The sequence below is a fragment of the Lepus europaeus genome, chromosome 5, assembly GCF_033115175.1.
Source record: "Lepus europaeus isolate LE1 chromosome 5, mLepTim1.pri, whole genome shotgun sequence".
Taxonomy (NCBI): domain Eukaryota; kingdom Metazoa; phylum Chordata; class Mammalia; order Lagomorpha; family Leporidae; genus Lepus; species Lepus europaeus.
In genome coordinates this window covers 51,038,463-51,065,001 of record NC_084831.1, presented here as the reverse complement: position 1 = coordinate 51,065,001, position 26,539 = coordinate 51,038,463, and the positions used below count along the sequence as shown (strand labels likewise).

The 26,539-nt window shown below is 42.2% G+C and overlaps 1 protein-coding gene across 5 annotated transcripts in view; it reads right to left on the bottom strand.

Annotated features, from left to right (window-relative positions):
* FGGY (FGGY carbohydrate kinase domain containing) overlaps positions 1-26,539 on the bottom strand; it is a 511,589-nt gene that overhangs the window by 136,667 nt on the left and 348,383 nt on the right. For all 5 annotated transcript variants that reach the window (XM_062193368.1, XM_062193367.1, XM_062193366.1 and 2 more), the window contains exons 9-10: positions 23,439-23,546; positions 3,217-3,278 (exon numbers count right to left, since the gene is read on the bottom strand). In XM_062193368.1, coding sequence (XP_062049352.1) covers positions 3,217-3,278; positions 23,439-23,546 — 170 coding nt within the window. The remainder of the gene's footprint in view (positions 1-3,216; positions 3,279-23,438; positions 23,547-26,539) is intronic.

The following is a 26,539-nucleotide window of genomic DNA, read 5'->3' as shown; positions in this document are numbered from 1 at the left end:
CCATTTCTGATCCAGCTCCCTGCTAATGCACCTGGGAAAGCAGCAGAGGATGGCCCAAGTCCTTGGTCCCCTACACCCATGTGGGACACCCAGAGGAAGCTCCTGGCCCTTGGCTTCATATTGGCTCAGCTCCAGCTATTGTGGCTATTTGGGAAGTGAGCCAGAGATGGAAGACCTCTCTCTCACTCTCTGTCTCTGTCTTTACCTCTCTCTGTAACTCTGTCATTCATATATATATAGGCAAGCTACAATTCTAATTCATTTAATTTTCTCCACAATCTTATGAGATGTTTATTATTGTTTCCTTTTAGAGTGAGGTACCAAAGTCCAGAGAGGTTAAACAAACTTCCCAGGGACACACAGAAAATAAGGGGTAGACACAGGCAACCTGGCTCCAGAGTCTATGATATGAACTTCATCTTGGACTTACTCTCTGGGACTGTTGTAAAATACCTTAGCTTTCTTTTCTTTTTTTTTTTTTTTTTTAGTTTTTGACAGGCAGAGTGGACAGTGAGAGAGAGAGACAGAGAGAAAGGTCTTCCTTTGCCGTTGGTTCACCCTCCAATGGCCACCGCGGTTGGCGCACTGCGGCCAGCGCACCGCGCTGATCCAATGGCAGGAGCCAGGTGTTTATCCTGGTCTCCCATGGGGTGCAGGGCCCAACGACTTGGGCCATCCTCCACTGCACTCCCTGGCCACAGCAGAGAGCTGGCCTGGAAGAGGGGCAACCAGGACAGAATCCGGTGCCCCGACCAGGACTAGAACCTGGTGTGCCGGCGCCGCAAGGCGGAGGATTAGCCTATTGAGCCGCGGCGCCGGCCTAATACCTTAGCTTTCTTTAAAAAGCTCAGCAAGTAAGCCTTATTATCTTGAAATTTATTTATTTATAATAATTTTATGAGTGCTTATTTCAAAATAATTTTAGATTTACACAAAAAGTTGCAAAAATAGTAGAAAACTCATCTAAGAAGTTAATATAAATATTAGTACTATCCAGTAGTCTACTAGCATTTGAATCCTCAATAGTTTTTCTTCACTAAGGTCCTGTTTGTGGTCCAGGATCTAAACCATGATCATAAATTGTTTTTAGTTGTTGTATCTGCACAGATCCTTCACTATTTAAGTTTCATTATTGGGCCGGCGCTATGGTGTAGAGTGCTAATGCCCTGGCCTGAAGCACTGGCATCCCATATGGGTGCTGGTTCGAGACCTAGCTGCTCCACTTCCGATCCAGCTCTCTGCTTTGGGCTGGGAAGACAGTGGAAGATGGCCCAAGTTCTTGGGCCCCTGCACCCGCGTGGGAGACCCGGAAGAAGCTCCTGACTCCTGGCTTTGGATCAGTGCAGCTCCGGCCGTTGTGGCCACCAATTAGGGAGTGAACCATTGGATGGAAGACCTCTCTCTCTCTCTCTGCTTCTCCTCTCTCTGTGTGTAACTCTGACTTTCAAATAAATAAATCTTTTAAAAAAAAGTTTCATTATCTTCTTTCAAGCACACTGGCTGATTACTTTGTAGAATCCCCTTCAGTTTGGGTTTGTCTGATGTATCCTCATGTTAACATTAAGACTATAGATTTTGGGCAAGAATATCACAGAAATGAAGCTGTGTGCACAAAAAAAGAAGGCCTGTGTTCTCTCACTGTTGGTGCTATTGGCTATGAGTGCTCAGGTACCTGCTGTCTGTCGGATTTCTCCACTGCAACGTGACCATTTTTCCTTTCGCATTAACAAGTATCTTGTGGTGAAATCTTCTGGGCTTGCAAATGTCTTATCTTCCATCATACCTATACTGATGTTAGCATATACTGATCCCTGCTGCAACAGCCAAGACTGTGGCTTTGCCTAACGCTGGTGTTTCTGCTTCCATTACTTTTACTTCCCACACCCATCATTTCGTTTTTTTTCCCAGAAAGCTTTTATTTAAGGAACACAAACTTATTGCATTTCATAAAGACAACTTTAGGAGCATAGTGATTCTTCCCACCATACCTGACTTCCCACCCACACTCCTACCCCTCTTCCTCCTCTGTCTCCTATTCCTGTCCTTATTTATTTCTTTTACCGTAAGTCCATAGTCCCTTCAGTGGACAAGAAGACCTATCCTTTTTTCTCCACTTATATATTTCTTGAAGTATTTCCTTATATCAATATAGATTCATTGAATTACTTTATACTCTCATTATTCAATTTGTTGAGAAAATTGTTCCCAGTTAGGCCAATAAGAGTTTATTAAAGATTGGCCTACGGACTTTGAGTAAACTTTCTACTTTCTGGCACCAAAATATGTTCATGTGTTTTCCCTGCCTCAGCCACAGAATCAACCATCTTTTTAAGTAGCTGTGATTACTTTTATTGAAGAATAGAATAGTATTTATAAACCAAGACCTCAGTATTAGATGTGCAGATTGCTCCAAGGGTGCCACTGCTTTGAGGTCAGCTCAGCAGAAAGAGCTAGGGAACAGATGCATGTATACTCACACATGAATGTACATATTTATATTTATTTCTGTGTACATCCAATTCTGGGTGTATGTGCATGTAAGTATACATATTTATGGGAGGAAGCATGAGGTGTCACTATGATTCTAGAACTTAAAGTACAACAAGGTATATTTCTACTGCCCCATTCTCATTACCCCATTCTTTTTGTCCCATTCAAACCCATCCTCCATAGGTAACTAATGTCATTAATTTCTCATTTAATTTTCTGCATTTCTTTTGCAAAAATGAGTAGACACACATATTTTCTTATATATCCTGTTTCTTATATGAAAGGGAGCATATTATAAACACTCCTTAGACTCACCTTTCTTTACTTAACATACTCTAGAAACTACTCAGATCAGTTATAATCCTCAGATTTACAGATGAAGAGGCAGGTTTAAAGAGTTTGAAAAACTTGCTCGAAGTCATCTATCTAGTAATAAGTAAACGTGGAATATGTGTCCAAATTTTGATTCCAAACTCCATGGTCCTTCTACGACAGAGCTTCTCACCCACGGGCGTTGGGTATGTTCTTGGGGAAACCCTGTGTTCTCTGATGTTGTTTTAGAAGTGAACACAAATATGTCTGCGCCATTGGAATGACTACCTTATAACCAAGTACTATCCACATTTCACTGTTCATGGGATCCAAAGAACACGCAATTGCCCACAGTGAGTGCCCTGAATGCAGTCACAGAAGCAGAGCTGTGAGGGTAACAGGACGAGTAGTTACCTAGCTGTGGCCTTCGCTTGTAGTTCTGGGAAAGCAGCATGACCCTGCACCATGTGGTCTATCTGAAAAACAAGAGAGATGGGTCAATTTTATAACCTTTCTAATTTATACTTAAACCAGAAAAGAGATATATTAAAGTGTCTGTTTCCTTCAATTCTTTGTCCATGGACAATCTAAGAACATTAAAATGCTAAATCAACTCTTTTGGAAATCCAGCTGTGCCAAATCTAGTGCCAGCCTCTGGGATTTATAAAACAAAGATGTTCAAAGAGAAGAACAGCAGGAAATGAAACTCCCAAGGGTGAACTGATAGCAGAAAGTAGCATCAGGCTCAAGGCTGAGGTGTGATGAGAAAGGGTGACTCAAGGTACCTGGTAGGGGGTCTGGCTGTTAAAGCACTAACTGTCTCTGGATTCTATCATCTCCTCCTCCCATTCTAGGCTGTCACCCAGGGCGATGTCAAACCTTAAATTACTCACTGAGTCTTAATAACAGAGAAGCTGAGTGGAAAAGACGATGATGAGGGAGTCCCAGTAAATGCAGTGCCCAGAGCTGTCAAGACCACCTCTCCTGACTGAAGAGCTGTCACACGGGAAACTGGGACAGCTCTCTCAGGACAGCCATGTCTGGGCTCTGTAGATTACCATCTTCTCATTTGAAATCCTGTGTCTCAGGTATACTCCTTAATCCTCTTGGTGACTCTGAACAAACTGGCATGTAAAATGCATCAGAACTGTTTCTCTGCTTGCTATTACACAGTTAGCACTGTGCCCGAGTCCTTGGACCTCTCTGTGTATTTTCTGAATGTTTATATCAGTGTCCAGAACTCTAAAATAACCATTCCAACTGATTTATTTTCATTCAAACTCTGCACAGACTGGCTACTCTGGCCTCATGGGGACAGGCTCTGTGCATGTTTCCTGAGAGCCAGGGTGATGTACAGAGGAAGAAAATTTGTTCTTGAGATCCAGAGACAAGGTATGGGTTCTCGCTCTGTGACTTTGTGGAAGTTACTAAACAGCTCTGAACCTTAAAAACACCAGCCTCATTATGAAATAGAAAAAGGAAAGTGCTAGGAAGTAAAGTGTGATGCCAGCGCTGTGGTGTAGTAGATTAAACCTCTGTCTGCAGCACTAGCATCCCATAAGGGTGCCGGTTCTAGTCCCAGCTGCTCGTCTTCCAGTTCATCTCTCTGGTTATGGTCTGGGACAGCAGTAGAATATAGCCCAAGAGTTTGCACCCCTACTCAAGTAGAAGTCCTGGAAGAAGCTCGAATGGGAATCCTGGAAGAAGCTCCTGGTTTCTGGCTTCATATTGGCTCAGCTCTGGCTGTTGTAGCTACTTGGGGAGTGAACCAACAGATGGAAGACCTTTCTCTCTGTCTCTCCCTCTCTCTGTCTGTAACTCTATCTCTCAAATAAATAAATAAAATTTTTTAAAAAATTTAAAAAAGAAAGTAAAATGTGCCTACTAGAATACCAACAATAGTAAAATCTACAGACTCATCAATACTATGCTAAACATTATACACACATTATTGCATTTATTGCTTACAGACCTCCTTTGAAGACGGCACTCTTATTCATAATAAAATTAAGAAATAAGTTAAGTGATTGGGAACATGCTTCAGGTCACAGGAGAGTCAGTGACAGACGTAGATCTCAAATTGAAGTGTCTCTGTAGCTAAGGCCTTTGCTCTTCAGTACTATATGAGTTTATTGAACTTCAAGGTATAATGTAAGTTGTTGAATTCCATTGGTGTAGCCATACAGAAAATTTTCAAAATAGTACCAATGCTATTGGTCATTTCAATGAAAAAAATCATTCAGCTTTTGAACACTTTCTATAGCTTCTATCTTGTGTGACTATGATAAGGCATATTCTGGAGCTCAAAGGTTTTGTAATCCAGTAAGAGAGCATCAAGATGATCCCACTGGGGTTAGTAATGTATAATTAAAGGGATTATTTGATTTGCAATCAAATTTCTAGTTTCTAAATTAATTCTATAGGAATTCAGAGAAGGGGTATTTAAAGGAGCTTCCAAAGGAAAGCTTAGAACCTAGCTTTGACACTGCACACATGAGTGCAATTATTTGGTATTTACCAAATCCCTTATCTATCAGACACCTGCCTATGCTTTGGAGATACAGTTAGACATAGGAAATATCAAACAATGCATAGAGTATACAGTAACTCATAGTCAAGGACCAATTCTTTGAGAGTGATTGTATGGATGAGGAAGGTGAATGTTGAGCAGAGAAGCCAGTACCAGGAAGTTCAGAGCTACAGGTCAGACGTGTCAGCAAGGAGGTTGTGGTGGGTAGAGGACATGAAGATGGAAAGACACACGTGGTCACGAGCAGTAAGGGCTGGACTAGCCTCATGTTGGGCATATCATAGGTGCTCAATAAATACCAATGTACAAAACACGGGATGCAGGCATTCTCATGAAGGCATGCTTATGTAGCACCATGGACTTTTCACCTTGGTGGCATTTATGGCACTTTTCACCTGTATCTATTTGTGCCACATACACCCTGGTCATAGGGAAACTGAGTATTAAATTAAAGAACAAATTGGGTCATGGAAATACAGAAGAAAGAGGATGTAGACAGAGAATTGTTTATGGTTTTGTTGGATTGGAGGCCATATGGAATTATTTTGATATGGAGAACACAATGAAAAAGAGTGAAGGAAAACAGGATTTGGGGCATATGCAGAACAGAGAATACAGACAAGGATGGGCGGATGACAGTGGGACGAGATATAGATATTTCCTGTCCTTGCTTCACTGTAGTGTTGAGTAAGCCCTTTAGTGGTCATTGGATTTATATGTAGGTCTCTTGTCCCACAATATATCTCTCTTTTAAAGCAAGAGTGCAGTATTTCCCACTCCCCAGTGCCTGGAACATTGCCTGGCATCTTGAATGAATGAATGAGACCCACTCTGAAGAAGATAAAACAAATTTAGTGACTGACCAGTTACAGAATGTAGGAAAATCAGAGTCAGATGATTTTGAACTCTGGTTTGAACAAAGGGAACTGGGTTGTATTCATCACACCTTTTCACATTCCATATTTCTGATGCTTTGACATCGGGGGCGCTGCTGACCCTGGAGAAACTGCTCTTCCCATGGCGAGTCAATTCCTGGAGACAGGGAACAGCTTGCCTTGGAGCACACTTTAGTTCACATGCAATCTTAGCCACAGCGTATCTCCCCACCACCTCCCTTCTCTGGCCTGCTCTCACATTCAGGTCTACTATTCCCTTGCTCTAATTGCCCCAGCACCGAACATCAGACAATGAGGCATAAGCTTTACATCCTGGAGCCTACTGAAATTATACCAAGTAACCAATACTAAGCCTGCTTACTCTACCCTGTTTTTTTTTTTTTTTTTCCCAATGAACGCCACACAAAGTCTCTTGCTCATGTTTTTCCTTTACTCTCTCTGCCTTCTCACTGACCCATGTAGCCTTATATCATATGCAGTGACCTCTCCTCCTTGGAAATGTGAAGAACAAACTCCCTTTCCAACAGTAATTGTCTCTTGACCTTTTGGCTTCACCATAAATGAAAAGTAATAAAACTTACATTTTTAAATCAATGTCCCAGTGGGAAGAACAAGGGCTTTGGAAATAGATAGAAATGTTCAGTCTAAACTTATCTTCTGTGCAATCTTGGAAAAGTTACTTAACCTCTCAGAGTCTCATTGCCTATAAAAAATGGGAATAATAAAACTTGCATTGTGGGGAAGTTGTGATGAGCATCTGTTGGGTGGCTTTCAGTTCATAATACCAATGAGGGGGTCCTCAAAGATCCCGTGGAAAATGTGTATTATAAAAAAAATGATGCATGCATTTCAAATTTTTCTACCAGAATATACTCATGTAACTCTTAACATGTAATAACATGTCTGAACAGGATCTAGTTTGAGGCAGCAAGAAAGAAAAGACATTACTCTGGAAAGAGCCTCTATCTGAACAACATGAATTCAGCTAAAAACGAAGCATGAACAAGTATCAAATGGATGCTTAGGTGAAAGAATGGTGAAATCATTGATTCTTCATTAAAAAACGTATAGAAACAGTGCCCCAGAGAAATCGCCAGGTTATAAATGGAGGACTCATTTTAGGAAGGAATGAGATGGATATCCAAGATGAAGCCTGCAGTAGCAGATCATTTACATTAATTTTGGAGGAAAAGAATTAATCTTGTTCATGCCCTAATTGAAGACTGACAATTAACAACAGAAATGACAGGCAACATGAGAGACATCTCCATTAGCTTAGTGACACAATTCAAACTGAAAAATTAAAGTGGAGCAAACATTCTGTCCCATGTATACTAAACTAATACACCCACATCAGTTGCAGACAAGAGCAGAACTTTCAATGGAAATCTAAACTAAGTGGGACTGAGATCCTCAGGCATTTTTTTCCCTAATAAATTGGAACAGGAGACATGGCTTTACCAGTGTGATCTTGAAGACAAAGCACAATCAAACTAATGGTTATCAAGTGGTACAAGTTGTTCAGCCAAAGCAAATGTGGACCAGTTAACAGTAAAGGTCATGGAGAGTTGTGTGGGATGCTTGGGCCATTTATGATGTTGCCTTTCTAGAGATAACATCTGCTTGCTAGGAGAGTGTTTAGAAAAAGTTAAACAAAGCTTTCACAGAAAAACTACAACTTCTCCAGGTATTATTCTCTATCATAGTATTTCTGTTTATTCCTCTTATCAAACAAGGGAAGTATTCCAAGAGTCTTAAGAGGACATTAGCAGGTATCTACCTTATAATCCTGATTTGGCTCCTTCTGACTAATTTTTTTCTTCTCAATCTTTTTTGGTGTTGTTGTTGTTAAACATTTATTTATTTACTTGAGAGACATAGTTAAAGACAGAGAGAGGGAGAGACAGAGAGAGGTGTTCCATCTGCTGGTTCACTCCCTATAATGGTTGCAATGACTGGAGCTGAGCCAGGAGCCAGGAGCCAGGAGCTTCTACCAGGTCTCCTGCCTGGATGCAGCAGCTCAAGCACTTGGCCCTCTTCTACTGCTTTCTTAGGCCATCAGCAGGGAGCTGGATTGGAAGTAGAGCAGCCAGGACCCAAATCGATGCTGGAGCCACAGGCAGATGCTTAACCTACTACGCCACAACACTAGCACCTGCTTCCTAATCTTAAAATTTTTTTAAAAACATTTATTTATTTATTTGAAAGGCAGAGTTACAGAGAGAGAAGGAAAGTTAGAGAGATCTTCCATCTGCTATTTCACTCTCCAAACAACTGCAATGTTAGAGCTGGGCCAGGTTCAAGCCAGGAGCCAAGAGCTTCATCCAGGTCTCCTATGTGAGTGGAGAGGCTCAAGTACTTGGGACATTTTCTGCGGCTTTCCAAGGTACATTAGCAGAGAGAGGGATCATAAGTGGAGCAGCCAAGACTTGAACTGGTGCTGATATGGGGTGCTGGCATCATAGGCAATGCAACAACATTGATTCCCAAAACATCATTTTTTCCCCTTCAGTTAACGATGTAAAAGCAACTGCACTGATAAGTTTGAATTTCTAGAATGCTCAGTTCTTTAGGGATGGACTAAATGGCTGATATCATTGCCTGTAACACTGTCTTGATCTTTTTGGAACTTCATGTTGAAAAATAAAGTTGGTATTTTTATAATTTTTATCTTTCATGAATGTTTTAAAGCCTCCTCCTATTATGAAAGAAAAGGAGATAATACCAAAGGAGTAAAAATGGTTGAGTGAATAGGATCCCAAGGGATCAGCTGTAGTTTTCATTTTCCTTAGCTTCTGGTGGTAAAAGCCCACCTGCTTAATAAAGAGTGAGCCAGTTTGTCAAATAACAAAGCAGTCATTTTAATAGCCTAGCAGTGCCTATTCTTAAACATGATCCCAAGTTTGAGCCCTCTATTTATGTTCTATTTGCTAATGCATGTAGCATAATTTGGAAGAACACAGTGACCCACTGGGGGTTATTTATTTTCTAATGAAAGAAGCAGCTTCATGGCAAGAACTGTCTATGCTTTAAAAACATATAGACAGAGCTAGTCTAATTCCGCAGGCAGCTCTAACAGTAGGTAGGATAGAAAAGAAGCTTCAGATGAGTAGAGTCAGGTCTTCTTCAGGATGGCATTTTAGGTCTAGATCAATGGGGAAAATCATCTTACAATACACAGTGTGGATTTTTTAGGTCCTTCTTTATGGAATCTGCATTTAGAACATGGGCAAATGGCAATGTAATAGATACAGTATTATACAGAGATCACAATTGGGCAATACAATGTGGCATCTGGCTCACAGATCTATTTCATTTGGGACACAGAATGTTTTTAAAATAAACCAATATTTTAAAATTGGGAGATTTCCCTTGAAGTCCATATTCTGGTTTCTCTTGAAGAATTTAAGAGGGTCAAGCATTGGACTGCCAAAACTCCCCTATGCTAAGAGTCAGCTGGAGGTGAGTGATGACTGATCCTTTCAGACAGGCATGCAAGCTGTTGTGGAAGGCCTCGCTGCTCCCTGCCCCCTGCCTTTCTCCAACAGTGGACAGCAGACTCCACTGATTTATCATCCCAATTGCAGTAATATTTCACTTGTAGTGGAGAGAAATTTCTCTGTGTACATCCTGCCTGTCGAAGGAAGGGACAAGGAATTCAAGGCTAGAATTCTGTGAGTTGCAAGAGAAACTTAAGTGAAGAAGTGAGGAATATTCCTTTGCCAATATTTCTTCCCATTTACACTGTTTCCTGTAGGTGGTTGAGTATCTGACCCTTGATATGCTGAGAGAATGTAACACAAATAACACTGAGAACTGAGTTCAGTCCTGTCTCAGAGCATGATCTTGGAGAAGACCCTCTCTGGTTCTCTCTCTAAAACATTTACTAGATGAATACAATGATTAGTTAAGTGTTTGTAAAATTAAAAATAGAACTGCATTGCCTGAGATATAAAACTGTTGGCAAAGAGCCCACAGACAAGAATTGAATTTAAGAAACTTAATGGTCATTTTATTAAAATGAAGCTATCATAGTGCATGATGAACTTTTTTTCCCATTAAAATCAGCCTTAGTTATTAGTCTTGACACTGTCATTCACTTTGTCTTGCTGATAAAGAAATCAATGGGCTCAGAGAAATGCTCACTTTTCACAACTGCCTCCTTTCAATTTGCATTAACCTGTAATGTAACTTTTGTCATTCAAGTTAACACTTTGCTTTCATAAAATTATTTATTTAAGAGGGATAGAGAAATCCCAACCCCTCCATTGGTTCACCACGAAATGCCCCAATGGTCCAAGCCTCTCATGCAAGTGGCAGGAACCCATTTTTTAGCCATCACCACTGCCTCCCAGGGTGTGCTTCAGCAGGATGCTTAAGTCAGGAGAGGGGTTGGGTATTGAGCCCAGGCATTCCCGTATGGGACATGAGTATCTTAAACGGTGTCTGAATCATTAGGTCAAATGTCTGCCCCTCCTTTCTTTGTCTTTCTTTTTGTAAGCTAGAGATCTTTGCCTGATTTTCCTTGAGATGAAAGATGGAAGTGAAACCTAAGCACTTTGTTCTCTGCTGCTGTGAAGGATTAGTCCTGAAGTTCCTAGCAGACAATATGAACTATGGTTCTTTACATCTTTAATGCCAGTTTTACAAAGAACAATTCCACTTACAAGTAGATCTGTTCTGATTCAATGCATGGCTTGTTTAGTCAGTTTCATTCACTGGTGATGTAATTAGCTTTGAGCATTTTTTTTTTTTAACAATTCGTTAATCAGTTTTTTTTTTTCCTTTTAAACTAATGTACATATGTCTACTTTGTGCTAGGCATCACTCGAATAACTAAGGATATAAAGATAATGAAAAGTCATTGATGTCACAAAGTTCTGCCTACCAAGGGAAAATGAATGTGGCAATATTCATATGTAGTATAGGCTGATAAAGTTCTTTATTGACTGACCACTTCTTAATTGAACACCTACTCTGTTCCATACATAGTAAGTAAGTACAAGGGATTTCAGTGGCAATTAATACAGACTTAATCTCTGTCCACCTGGAGATGGTATCTATTGCAAGAAATAGTCAACAAATAAACATAATTAGAGATAGTGATTAGTGCTCTGTAAGAAATAAATAGGTTACTACAATAAGGACATGGATTTTACAAAGGGTCAGAGAAGGTCTCTCTGAATGCAATATTTAAACCAAACCATGAAAAATAATAGGAGCCAATAATTTCCAAGGAAATGGAATAAGAAATACAAAGATTGTACAGAGGGAAGGGCTTTATAGGTCCTAGGAATTGACAGAAATCTGATGAGACTAGACCTGAGTTAGGAGAAAGGTTGCATACTATGAGAATTGAAAGGTGGTAAGTGGGGGTGAAACAAGCAGGCCATAGTAAAATTGTTATTCTAAGTATGGGGAAGACATAGAAGGGCTTCAATGAGTAATTTTATTTGTTTTCAAAACTATCATTCAGGAGTTCTACTTCTTATAATGGCTGAATATCACACACATCATACCAATTTCCCCACAGGTAACATGAAATACTAACAATTGCAACAAAATGAATGCAATTGGAGATCATTATGCTAAGTGAAATAAGCCAGGTCCAAAAAGCCAAACATCATACGTTCTCTTATTTGTGGTAGTTAATATAGAAAGAGTGTACAAACTCTGTGGATGTGATAACATTTGGTATTTAGTTATAAACAATGCTTCACTGATTCATACTACACAGACAACAATATACTCTTCTTTCCTACGTTAAAAAAATAGAAAAAATTGAGAGCAGGGGAAGAGTAAGGACTCTTGTGGTACTAGTATTGTTTTGTTCTTAATTTGGGTGTTCATTATAAGTGTGATTAGGGGAAGCTGGCACTGTGGCATAGTGGGCTAGGCCTCCTTCTGCAGCGCCGGCAGTCCATATGGGCACTGGTTCAAGTCCTGGCTGTTCCTCTCCAGATCCAGCTCTCTGCTATGGCTTGGGAAAGCAGTAGAAGATGGCCCAAATGCTTGTGCCCCTATACCCAGTTGAGAAACCTGGAAGAAGCTCCTGGCTCCTGCCTTCGGATCGGCCCTACGCCAGCCGTTGTGGCCATTTGGGGAGTGACCCAGTGGATGGAAAATCTGTCCTTCTGTCTCTCCCTCTCTCTGTAACTCTACCTCAAATAAATAAACAAAATCTTATTTAAAAAAGTGGGACCAGGGTACAAAAATCTCATTTATCTGTACACTTATGTGCCTCTTTCAGTACGTATGCTATATTTCAGTAAAATGATAAAAAGAAAGGAAAGAATTATCTAAAGATGCTGAAGAATAGCTCAAATCAGGAAGACACTGGAGAAGAGAAAACCTGTGGAAGAAGAAAACAGTACTATCTGTGTGTGCTGACTTTCTAGACTTTCACATAGGGTAGGCCCCAATCAATGACAAAGAGTATGTATTCAGAGATACATATTCTTCCTGGTTAATAAATGAGAGGTTAGGGTTCAAGGCAGCCACAGTGGGTAGAAAGTAAATTGGAGGAAGGAGATCTCAGAAAGGAAAAAGCTATACAACGGGAGTCCAACACTGTGTTTATAAATGCTACATAATCTCTGAATTACATATGTACAGAACATCATGAGTTGCCCAGCTAAGACTAAAAAACCTCCACAGAGATTTCAGTACAGTTCATCGCAGGAGAGACAAAACTTGGAGTTTAAGCTGAGCCAAATAAACAATGAATTAAACCAAAAAAGCGATATTCTTCAGAGAATAAAGATAACCCCATGTTTCTTATCATAATGTCCATGATATGCCACTAAATTTCTAGACATAGTGAGCAACATGCAAAATGCAATCCATGTTTAAAAGAAAAGCCCTGGGACCGGCGCTGTGCTACAGCGGGTTAAAGCCCTAGCCTGAGGCACCGGCATCCTATATGGGTGCTGGTTCAAGTCCTGGCTGCTCCTCTCCAGATCCAGCTCTCTGCTATGGCCTGGGAAAGCAGTGGAAGATGGCCCAAGTCCTTGGGCCCCTGATCCCATGTGGGAGACCCGTTAGAAGCTCTTGGCTCTGGGCTTCGGATCAGCTCAGCTCTGGCCATTGCGGCCATTTGGGGAGTGAACCAGCATATGGAAGACCTCTCTCTCTCTGTGGCTCTACCTCTTTGTGTAACTCTGTCTTTTGAATAAATAAAATAAATCTTTTTTTTTTTTTTTTTGACAGGCAGAGTGGACAGTGAGAGACCCTCCAATGGCCGCCGCGGTAGTGCGCTGCGGTCGGCGCACCGCGCTGATCCGATGGCAGGAGCCAGGTGCTTCTCCTGGTCTCCCATGGGGTGCAGGGCCCAAGCACTTGGGCCATCCTCCACTGCACTCCCTGGCCACAGCAGAGAGCTGGCCTGGAAGAGGGGCAACCAGGACAGAATCCGGTGCCCCAACCAGGACTAGAACCTGGTGTGCCGGCGCCGCTAGGCGGAGGATTAGCCTATTGAGCCACGGCGCCGGCCAATAAAATAAATCTTTATAAAAAAATAAATAAAAGCCATTTAATGGACACTGAACCTGAGATGACACAGATGTTCGAATAAGAATGTAAGGATTTTAAAGCAGGATTTTAAAGCAATGCTCAGGGACAGAAACAAATATTGTAATTTACAAACAGGAAACAGTAAAAGAAATGCATAAAAACTCAAATTCTAGCGTCAACAGATAGAATATCTGAAATAAATATGAAAATACATATGTAATGACAGTAGGTAATATGTAAATTATAGTAGGTAACATGTAAACACAGCAGGTGAACCCAACAGCCAACCAGAGATGACACACAAAAAGTCAATGAGGAGAGAGAGAGACAGAAAGAGAGAGAGAAAGAGAGAATGAATATGAATGAGCATATACATTGAAAAAACAAACTCACCCTGATTGTCTCAGGGGCCTGTGAGACAGTAGCCAAAGGCCCTAAATACCTGTACTTAGAGTCACAGGAGGAAGAAAGAGTCAAGGGGAGAGAAGAGATATTTAAAAGCCAAACATGTACTAAATTTTGCGAAAGACATTAACTCACAAAATCAAGAAAGATGAGTCCAAAGACCACCACACCTGAGCATGCAATCATGCAAACAAAGACCGAGAGGGAATCTTGAAAGCAGCCAGTGAAAAAGGTCGTACTCAAAGAGGAGTCATGACATAAGTGACAGTCGACATCTCATAAGGTCTCACAATACAAAATACAGACAACTTTAGGTGCTGACAGAACTTTAAAAAATTATCAACTAAGAATTCTATATTGAGTAACAGTACATAGTAGGATAGAATGAAAAATACATACATTGAAAAAAGAGACAATATCTTTTTCATTTCTACTATGAGAAATGCTAAAAGAAGTTTTTCAAGATGAAGAGAAAAAATACTAGATGGAAGTTTAAATTTTAAGATGTATTATTTGGTATATAGGTAATTATAAGTATTGTCTTCACTGGATTATACACTCTGCACAATAATATTCCCTTCTTTCCTCACTTTATGATCCTTGTCATAAATCCCACATTATGTAATATCTTTGCTGTCAAGAAAAAAGGTATTTGTGTTTTCTTATATATATAATATCCCCATATGAAGTGAATACAATACAGTGTTAAAAATTATTAAATCTTAAATAAATAAAATAACAATGCTATTTAGGAAAAAAATAAGGAAACCCATCTCAAACATAAGAGAAATAAAAAGCAATGGGCAATATATAGATAAACATAAAAGATTAGATTTTATTTCTCAGAATTTCTTTAAAATATGCATGAACTGTGTTCACCCAAAATTCCTAAGTCAAAGCCTCAATCCCCAGTGTGACTGAATTTGGGACACTGCCTTTATGGAAGTTATTAAGGTTAAATGAGGTCTTTGACATGGGGCCATAATCTGATAGAAGTGGAGTCCTTATAGGAAAAAGCAGGGACACGGAGTTTTCCTTCCATGTGTACACACCAAGGAAAGACCAGGTGAAGAAACAGTGAGAAGGTGGCTGTCCACTAGCCAGGAAGGGAGCCCTCACTGGGATCTGAGTTTGCCATTACCTTGATCATGGAATTCTAGCCTCCAGAATGGTAATAAGCTATCTGTTGGTTAAACCACACAGTCTGTGGTACTCTGTCATGGCCATCTGAGTAGACTCATACACTGTTTAAAGCAAACAATGAAACAGCTACTACATTGTCACGTACAGAGCATCGGTAGATACTATGCATATGACATCCACAGCATAAAAAAACTAAGGGGAGGGATGGCAAATGGAAATGTACAGTTGAAAGCTTTTTTGTATTTTACATGAAGTGGTATGATATATGTCCAAGGCACACTAAAAAATTTAGGATATTTATTATAATTATTAAAATAACCATTAAAATAATGCCAAAAATATGTCTTAAATGAGAACTTAAAATGGAATTCTGAACATTGGAAGATATGTGATTAATCCAAATGAAAGGAAGAAAGGAGATAGAGAAAAAAAAAAACAGAAATGACTAAAGACAAATAGCAAAATGGAAGATCTGAATCCAATCACATTCATCTTTACACTAAATATAAAGGGTCTAACCACTCCAAGTAAGTCAGCAACTTTATCTGATCTCTTTATGTAAATTAAACAAAACCTTAAAATAAAGACTGGATAGAAAAAGCAAGACCCACCTGTATTCTGTGTACAGAGATGCACATCACATAAACAAGGACAGAGACAATGGTGGTTTGGCCAACGGCACTTGGAGTGTAGGTAAAGAATAGAGGCACTGGTGACGGTTTTGAAGGTGAAACCCAGAGGACTCCCTGATGGACTGGATGTAGGAGGACGGGGGGATGTAGGAGTCAGGAAACAATACTAATTTCTTGGCTTTAATCAAGAGACAAATAACAGTGCTCTTTACTGATAGGAAAACAAATAGTGAAGCTTCAACCGTGGAAAGGAACCAGTTACCACAATCAGAAAACCAGGAATAATTCTGGATTCCTTTCTTTTCCTGCTTCCTTGCCATCTAATACATTTTCTCCACTGGCCGCAATGCTATCCTTTTAAAGTCTTCACCTTTCTCTCTTTTCTACATACTCCACAGCCAATCCCTCAGGGCATCCTGCAATCTCTACCTTCAAGTTATATCCAGAGTCTGACCACCCTTTACCACCTCCACTGTCATCATTCTCATCTCTGCCTCTTTCCTGTCTCTGTGCTTCCGTTTCCACTGAATGTTAGATTCACCACAAAGCAGCCAGCAGTCAGAAGAACCCTTTTATTTGTTTGTTTGTTTGTTTGTTTTAAATGATTTATTGATTTATTTGAGAGGCAGAGTTATAGCAGAGAGAGAAGGACAGAGAGAGAGAGGTCTTCTATCTGCTGGTTCACTCCCCAAATGGCCACAATGGCCAGAGCTGGGCCGATCCAAAGCCAGGATCCAGGATCCAGGAGCTTCTTTTGGGTTTCCCATGGGGTTGCAGGGGTCCAATGACTTGGGCCATCTTCTACTGCTTCCCTAGGCCACAGCAGAGAGCTGGATCGGAAGAGGATCAGAGGAGCAGCAGGGACACCGGAACCGCAGGTGGAGGCTTAGCCTACTATGCCACAGCACTGGCTCCAGAAGGACCCTTTGGAAACCTAAGTCACCCTGGTCACTCCTCTGCCCATTATTCTCTGATGTCCTCCCATTCATTCAGAGTAAAAGCTAAAATTCTTACAATGGCCAATAAAGTGACTTCACTACCTTCCTGAAGGCATTCCCCAGCACTCTCAATTGGGTTCACTCTGCTCCATGAATGTGGCCTCCTTGCATTCCTGTAACGTCCTAGGCAAGCACCACCCTCAGGATCTTTGCACTGGCTGTTCAGTGGCCTGATCTATTCCTCCCCAGTTTTCCAAATGGCTAACTTTCTTTTCCACCTCATTCTCTCCTCAAATGTCACATCCATGAGGACTACCCTGACTGATACATTTAACATTGCAACACCACCCACCAAGCTCAACAAACCACCCCTTCTATTATTTTAATAACTTAGAACATAAAATGAAATCTACATATTGTATATTAACTGTCTTTTTTCCTGTGAGAATGTAAACTACAGAAGGGTCCATATTTTTGAAGGGGAAAAAATCTGATGCATTATTCATTCAGGACAATACCATGAATACAGTTAGCACTCGATAAAAATTGGTGGGGCCAGCAATGTGGTGTAGTAGGTTAAGCCTCTGCCTGCACTGCTGGCATCCCATGTTGGCATGAGCTGGAGTCCCAGCTGCTCCACTTTGGATCCAGCTGCCCTGGAAAGCAGCAGAGGATGGCCCATGTCCTCGAGCCCATGTATCCATGTGAGAGACTCAAAGAAGCTTCTGGATCCTGGCTTTGGATTGGCCCAGCTCAGGCTATTGTGGCCATTGCATAGTGAACCAACAGATGGATGACCTCTTTCTCCCTGTCTCTCCCTCTCTCTGTAACTTTGCCTCTCCAATAAATGAATGAAATAAATCTTTTTTAAAAATAAAAAAAATGATATATAAGCAAACTTCACTCTAAAGAGTTTAGACTTTGCTCTACAATTGAAGATCTATCTAGAGTGAAAGGGTCATTTTTGTGCTTTAAAAGAGTACTTTAACTGCAGTGCAAGAAAAGGATTAGATGGGGGAAATTAGAGGCAAGGAGCCAATTTGGAAGCTTGCAGGAATCCAGGTGAGTATACACTAAATACAGTGAAAGCCAGAGCAAGATCCAGGGAAGAGTTGGTCTTTGTATCCTTTAAGTCACTTGAATTAGCTTATGTGAAATGCTGGGGGCACAGCTAAGTTTATACAGAGGTCCCATCAACACTGACACACATGTGTTTTTCTGTCATGGTCTTGCAAAGCCTGGCACTTGTATTTCCTTCAGGATACTTTAAGTGAAAATCACACTGACAACAGTTGCTTCTTCAGGACTTCTATAAGAGAATTGTAAGGAGAACTGGGAAATGCTCTTCCCTAAGAGTCAGGACCAGTTCTGGAAAGATCTGGAGCCCCTACTGGCTGACCTATGTTTGCACTATGGCTCTCATGTATACAGCTATAAGAGCTTGAGCAAACTACCCCACTGTTGGCAGCCTATTCCTATTTTTTTTTCACTAGGTAGTGTTAACATCATAACACTGGCCCTATACACATACTGTGAAGATCGGATGAAACACTGACTCTTAGCAGCCAGGAAGTCCATGGCATCTACTGGGTACTCAGTGTTAGCTCCCGCCTTTCCAGTGGGCTACAGGGATAGTACAATTCCACGAGAAATTGTGATGGTCAGTACTGTATCCGTAATTCTTAGCTGATGATAAACGACTGGGGTGACCTCATTCCTGTCTAGCCCAGGGTAATTGCTCAGGAAATCACAAACATTGTGGAGTGAGTGAATGAAGGAAGGAACAAAATCATTATCTCCAGAATCTGGACAGCACTGTGCATGCTGCAGTCTGTTCCCAACACTTAACAGCAAAGCGACTTCCATAAGGGACTTCCTGAGGCACCCTCAGGCGGAGCAGCTTTGGAGATGCGGAAGAAGGCAGCTGTGGCAGGAGGCACAGGCAAGGTACAGATCCCAAAGGTCCAAGGGCACACAGGAACTTGCTATGCTGTAACCCTGTGACTCAAGGTCGTAGATTCAAATTCTGCCTTCAGACAGTCCTGCATTCACGCGACTTGCGTAATTGTCTCAGCCTCTCTCACTCAGCACCTAGCCAGTAAGAAGGATTTCAAGCAGGACAGAGCGGAGCTTGGAGGGGGAACGGCCCAAGTGCAGCTGGAGAGAAGCTTGAGCATCTGGATGCAGTGACTGCATGGGGTCTGTGTCCAGCACAAGAAGTCTGGGAAAAAGCAGGTTTTTTTTTTTTTTTTTTAACCACCCCCCACCCCCGCCCCAGGAAAGTGTAGATTGTAAGCATGACACAATCCTTGGTGGACCCTTGGTGAAGAAACTAACATCAATCACCCGTGTGAAGGCAGCATGTGCCTTTCTAGGAAGAAGTAAATATCAGAGAGACAAAATGATAAGAAACGGGAGACTAATGAGTCTGATTCTCACACAGGCTGCGAGGGCTTCAGAGCCAGCAGTGATCCTGGCCTGTTTTTTTCCTTCGTCCTGAAGGTAACCAGATGAAGACTTTTTATTAAAGTATCAACCTAAGCATATGCTTGGAACAAAGGATTTGTTTAGCCACAGGAGATCTATATTTAACTGGAAAAATGAGACAAAATGATCTATTTTCCGATTTACAGTTCACATTGTTTTAAGTTTCCTCGTCTTTTTCCCCACTTGGCAACCATTTTCCTTCTTTTTCCCATTTCCTTTCCCATCTTGTCTGCTTTAGATGGTAGATTTGTAAGTGCATCCAAGTCTGGCCAATGCACTACCAGTGCAGACACTTTGATATGCACTTTCTCTACTAAGTCACATCTCAAAGAACAAAAAGGGATATAACTTCCTCCTACTGTGTCCCATACGGCCACCTAAGACCAGAGACTGGGATTCACAACAGAATAAATCAGAATTAGTAAAGAGTAGGGAACAGTGAATAGCAAAGGAATCCAAAAGAAGCCCACTGACAGTGGGTCAGGGTCTCCAGCTGTTTGCAGTTTGTTCCCCACTCGCAGGTTATGGGTAGTAAGTGCACCTGTATCACAGGAGTTTGGAGGGTTAAACTAGACTACACAAAACGTTCTTGGAGTTGAGACTGGGAAATAAGTCTTCAAAATAATATCAGGCACTGCGATTATCTTTTAAAATGTTTATTTATCTATTTGAAAGGAAGAGTGAGAGAGAGAGAGAGAGAGAATAAGAGAGGGAGAGAGAGGACCTTTTATTTATTTATTTATTTATTGACAGGCAGAGTGGACAGTGAGAGAGAGAGACAGAGAGAAAGGTCTTCCTTTGCCATCGATTCACCCTCCAATGGCTGCTGAGGCCGGTGCGTTGTGGCCGGCGCACCACGCTGATCCGAAGCCAGGAGCCAGGTGCTTCTCCTGGTCTCCCATGCGGGTGCAGGGCCCAAGGACTTGGGCCATCCTCCACTGCCTTCCGGACCACAGCAGAGAGCTGGTGTGGAAGAGGGGCAACCGGGACTAGAACCCGGTGTGTTGGCGCCGCAGGCGGAGGATTAGCCTATTGAGCCGTGGCACCGGCCGAGACAGAGAATCTTTTATCCACTGTGTCACTCCCCAAATGCCTTACAAGATCCAGGACTGGGCCAGGCAGAAACCAGGAGCCTAGAACTCCATTTGGGTTTCCCATGTGAGTGGCTGGGATCCAAGTGTCTTGAGTCATCATCAGCTGCCTCCCATGTACACAATAGCAGGAAGCTGATTGGAACAGAGGTGGAATTTGATCCCAGACACTCAAATACAGGATATGGGCAGCCCGCGTAGCAGTTTAACTCACGGTGCTACCATGCTGGCTCCAGTCACTGTGAATATTGTGAATGACATTCATGCAGGACCAGCATGGTGCTACAGTGGGTTAAGCTGCCACCTGTGACATCAGTATCCCAGCACTGGTTCCAGTCCTGGCTACTTCACTTGTGATTCAGTTCTCCGCTAATGCACATGGGAAAGCAGTGGGAGATGGCCCAAGTACTTGGGCTCCTGTCACTCACATGGAAGACCTATATGGAGTTCCAGGCTCCTATGGTTGGCCAGGGCCAGCCCTGATCATTGTGGTCATTTGGGGAGTGAACTAGTCAATGGAAGATTTCTCTCCTTCTCTCTCTTTGTAATTCTTTCAAATAAATAAATAAATCTTTTTTTTTTTTTTTTTTTTTGGACAGGCAGAGTGGACAGAGAGAGAGAGAGAGAGACAGAGAGAAAGGTCTTCCTTTTGCCGTTGGTTCACCCTCCAATGGCCGCCACGGCTGGCACACCGCGCTGATCCAAAGCCAGGAGCCAGGTGCTTCTCCTGGTCTCCCATGAGGGTGCAGGGCCCAAGGACTTGGGCCATCCTCCACTGCACTCCCGGGCCATAGCAGAGAGCTGGCCTGGAAGAGGGGCAACCGGGACAGAATCCGGCGCCCCAACCAGGACTAGAACCTGGTGTGCCGGCGCCGCAAGGCGGAGGATTAGCCTGTTGAGCCATGGCGCCGGCCAATAAATCTATTTTTTAAAATCATATATAAAAATTCTTTTTTGTAGATGAAATACTCAATGAGCTGCAATCATTATTACTAATATAGCATAGTTGGTATGTGCACTGTGGTGCAATGTGTTAAGCTACCTCCTGAGATGCTGGCATCTCACATCAAATGCTGATTCAAGTCCTATCTACTGTTCCCCTTCTGACCCAGCTTCTTGCTATTGTGAATCTGGAGAGGCAGAGAATGATGGCTTAAATACTTGGGCCCCTGCCACCCATGTGGGAGACCTGGATTGAGTTCCAAGTTCCTGTCTTTGGTTTGGTCTGGTTCTGGCTACTGTGGGCATTTGGCAAGTGAACCAATGGATGGAAAGATCTCTCTCCATCTATCTCTATGTGTCTCTCTCTCTAAAACTGAAAACTAAATATGCATGCATGTATATTTTAATTTACTTATTTGAGGGGTAGGTATTATAGTGGAGCAGGTTAAGCCCCAGTGTGAGACACTTGCATCTCATATCAGAGTGCCTGGAATTGAGTCCTGCCTTCACTTCTGATCCAGCTCTCTGATAATGTGCCTGGTAAGTAGCAGATGTTGGTCCAGGTAATTGGGTTCCTGCCACTCCATGGGAGGTCCAGATGGCTCCTGGCTTTAGCTTGGCCCATCACCAGCTTTTGTAGGTATGTAGAGGATAAACTAGTGGATGAAAAGATCTTTGTCTCTCTCTGTTCCTCTCTCTTTCTCTGTCAGTATGCCTTTCAAGTAGATTTATAATTTTAAAATATACATTAGAGAGAGAGAGAGAAACAGAGACAGAGACAGTGCACTTCAGTTTCACTTCCTTACCTTTGTTCCTATGCAAGTTCTCCTGCCCAGGGGGAGCCATTGCTACCTGCTGTGCTGGCATTCCCAGATGGCTGTTAGTTAGAGTCCCGGCTGCTCCACTTCTCATCCAGCTCCCTCCTAATGCACCTGGGAAAGCAGCAGAAGATGGTCCCAGTGCCTGGGCCCCAGCATCCATGTGGAAGACCCAGATGGAGCTCCAGGATACTGGCTCTTTGCTTCTGCCTGGTCCAGCCCTGGTTATTGTAGTCATCTGGGGAGTGAACCAGCAGATGGAAAATACCTCTCTTTCTTTCTTCCTCTCTTATGTAACTCTGCCTTTCAAATAAAATAAATAAATCTTTAAAAAATTAAGTTATTCTGCTTAGAAGACTATCCCTATCTTTCATGCCCTGTTTTGTTCCTATTTGTTTTTTAAGGCTCAGCACAAATGCCTTCTCCCCTGCAAAGTGTTCTCTAACTTAGCTTTGTGCCATCCATGTATGCCATTTCTCTGATCGAGTACTCAACTTACTTTCAGGGTTCATTTCTTCATTTCTCTTCCTTATTACACAATCCCATTAATTTAACACGTTTCTATTAAGCACCTCCTGTGAACCAGGCATTAAGCTGCATGCAAAGAGAAGCATGAGATGGCCTTTATCTTTAAGGAGTTCATAGTATTGCAGAAAAGACAGATTAGTAAACCAATAAGAATATTAAAGTGTGATGAGGGGTGGAGCTGTGTCATAAAGGATAGATCAGATGATTGACATGATAAGGAATCCCCAAGCCGGGAAATGAGCATGTGCATGCGGACAGATTTATGGAAGAACATGAGCCATGGGAAGGGTGTGAGGGAGGGCAGGCTTCCATTAGCCATGTGTGGCACTGCTGGGGACAGTCCACATGGGTATGAGGGGTCCAGAAAATTACCTGAACTATGTCTCAAAGGCCATGGGGAATAGCCGAAGGATTTCGACTAGGGAATAACACCATCATTTTCACAAAGCAGAACATCACTGTCACTGCCGGAAAAATGTACTGGTGTGGGGAAAGATCAGTTGAGAGGAAGGGGGTGGTCGTCCCTGCCTGGAGCAACATGTCTGCCCATAGTAAACAGGCTGACAGGCGTCATGTGACAGGCTGGAAATAAAGAGGCGGTTAACTCTGCCTTAGGAGTCTGCAAACCTTCCAGAGACGGAGCGCAGAGTAGTGTGGCAAAAACAGGAGACCACGTAAAAATGCCCATGGTTGTACTAGAAAGCATCAACTTACCAATCTCCCAGTAACGCTCTGACCACCTTCGTTCAGCCAGAATTCAGGCACCATGGCTGAGAAATAAGGTCCCCAGACACCGGGTACAAAAATCGGGTCCTTGCTGATCTGAAAGGAAAGGAGTAAAGTATGAGAAAACGCGGATCTCCCGGGATAGAAGCAGCCGTACCCTCCTCCCACCCGATGTGCCTATGAGTGTGGAATCCGGCTGCTTCCTGCATACTTTTTATGCTCCGGAAGTCACTCTCTTCCAAGGAAGGCAAGGACACCGTTTTTTGCAATCTTCCTGACAAATTCATTTAGATAGACTCTAACCAACAAGGAAAAAACAGTCAAATACCAAAAACAAACAAACAGAAACACCTGATGACACATTCCTTGCTGGCTCCCTCTCTGAGGCAGAGCACACAAACATGATCCCCATTCACCACTCCACCGTTATTCTCCATCATTTGCATTGAGGCTTTGCAGCTCCTCTCATGGAGAGGTCGTCTATTCCTCTATGCCCTGTATCTGGGTCAACCTTGTGACTTGTTTTGCTAAGAGAATGAGGCGGGGTGACACTGTGATGGTTTCCCAGGGCCCAAGCCCCCAGAGGACTGGAGATTTCAATTTCTTCTTCTGCTCTTCCACCTAGGACTTGAGCCCATGGCTAGGCTAGTCTGTTGGATGAAAAGACATGCACAACAGGGCAGAGTCAGCTCAGTTGTCAGGTGATGGCCCAGGTACACGAGAGACCCAAGCTGACCGGCAGCTCACTTGCCCAGATCATCAGAATCCACCAATCAACCAATAGACTTCTGAGCAAATGAATGTTTATAGTTATAAGTTTGTGTTTGTCACATAGTATTTTTGTGGCCGTAGATAACGGATGTATTTTTTACCTTTTACAAACATTTATGAACCACCTAATTGTGTGCCCTCTCTCTTCCTTGGGTGCTGGGGACAAAGAGATGAACCAGAGTTCTTACTCTTAAGAAATTCCCATCTAGTGGAGGAGATGAAGCTATAAAAATACATAGAAGATGGTGCAGTCTATAGGACAATAAAGACAACATGTGGAATTTCATGGAGGAGTATGATGTGTCAAAGAAAAATAAACATGGAGGCCACCATTTACCTATGTACCTCAAAGCCAACTGTCCATAACCAAGTAGCTAAAACTTAGGTCATTACTGCTAACCACAAACAAGGCACAAAATGTAGACTCTGCACCACTGTCAGCGTGATTTAAGGAAAGTAAGGTATAAGCTTCACACCCCTCTATGATTCAGTAAAATTAAACCCATCAGCTCTAGACAAATTGGTTTAAACAAGTTTGCCCTGAAAAAACAAATGTTATCATCTAGCAGCCAATCACAAAAAAGGTCAAAATACTTCCTCCTTTATGCTTTATAAACCGCACTGCAGCTGCTGGAAGGCTAGCTGCTTCTCACTTGGTTTCAAGTCTCATGGTTCGCCATCTGTACGTTGTGTATGGCAATAAACTTTCAGGTTTTTTCCCAACTTGTTCTGATTTTATTTTTGACAAGTGGAATGGCACAGAGGTTGCTTCTTAAAGAAGGGGACGTAAGCTGAGTTTTTTTTAAATAAAAGACCCGTAGGATGTAGCTAGTTGATGTGGCACCTGCATTCCAGGTGGGGAGAAGAGCTTGAGCGAAACTGCGTGGGTGGGAGGGAGTTGATCAGGGTTAAAGATCTGCAAGGGAATTTTGTACGGATCATAGCAGTCCCTTTAAATACACGGAAAGGTATAGAGATGTGCCAGGACAGACAAGGATGGATCCTGTGCTGCCCCGTCCATCTGTCAAGAAGGGATACCAAAGGTTGAGTCACGCTTCTGGGAAGGTTTGGTAGAAGGTGCAGGGGCAAGGGAGTCAGGCACACAAAGTCTACTCCATCATCTCAGGGCTAGAAAGAGAATCTAATTCATTTATTTATTCAACAAATATTTAGTCAGCTTTCTCTATATTCTTGGTACTGTGTGCTAGGCCCTAGGGATTTGGAAGTAAACTCATGAACTTGAGAGTCTAGCATTTTAGCACACAGATCAACCTTCTTTCATCGTCTTAATCCCAACTATTACTGTTTCCTTTTCATTAAACTTAGTGATTCTTCAAATCTGTAGAAATCCCATGACCAAATGGAAGGAAGACAAGGAAACTATATAACACTGTCAGCCTTAAACTTCATCCAACCATGGCTATATTCAAAAGAGGGGACTTTTATGTGTAAAAGAGAAATAATAATCTTAGGGCCGGCGGGGTGGAGGATAGGCTTCAGCAAGGGCAGTAGGTCAGCTTACTTGGATGATATTTGTTCCTTCCTTTACTGGTTCAGCAGCTGTTTCCTGAGTTCTTACTGTGGTCCAGGTCTGTGCCAGGACTGGGGAAGGTGGTAAACAGAGGAGCATGGTGCCTGTGTTCATGGAGTGTTTTGACTTGAGAGGAAGACAGACTAGGTGACTGGTCACTTGGCTATGACCAGGACTTTCCTGGTCTTAGCATATAACGTCTTGTGTCCTGGAAAGCCCTTCAGTTCCAGCCACACTGGGACAATTGTTTACTATAAGACAAGCAACAATCAAATCATCTAAAAAAATGTGTGATAACAAATTGTGAGAAGAGAATGGAGGAAAGCGAAGGGTATTATAAGAGTGTATGAGTCAGGTGTACCTAGCCTAGCCTGGGCAGGGGGAGGTTTCTCTTAGAAATTGACATGTGAATTGAGGAGTAAAGAAAGTATACAAAGAAATTATTCAGATGGCTGTGTGTGTGTGTGTGTGTGTGGTGTTTATGTGTATGAGAGAGAGACAGAGAAACAGAGAGGAGTTATAAAGTATGTTCAGGCCTAATATACACTATTACTTATTTCTGTCACTCTGCTTTGCCCAGTGACAATTTTATCACATGCCAACCCAGAAACTCTAAGTCCTAAGTTGCAACCCAGAGCTTCCTTGGGGAGAATAAGAAAGTCCATATTCATATGCACTTAGGATGCAGTGTTTGGATAGGCAGACATATACCAAGCCAAGGGAAAACATCTCTCTTTGTGCCCTGCACCTTTTCTCTCTTTACAGAGTTCTTAACTTCGTTGGACAG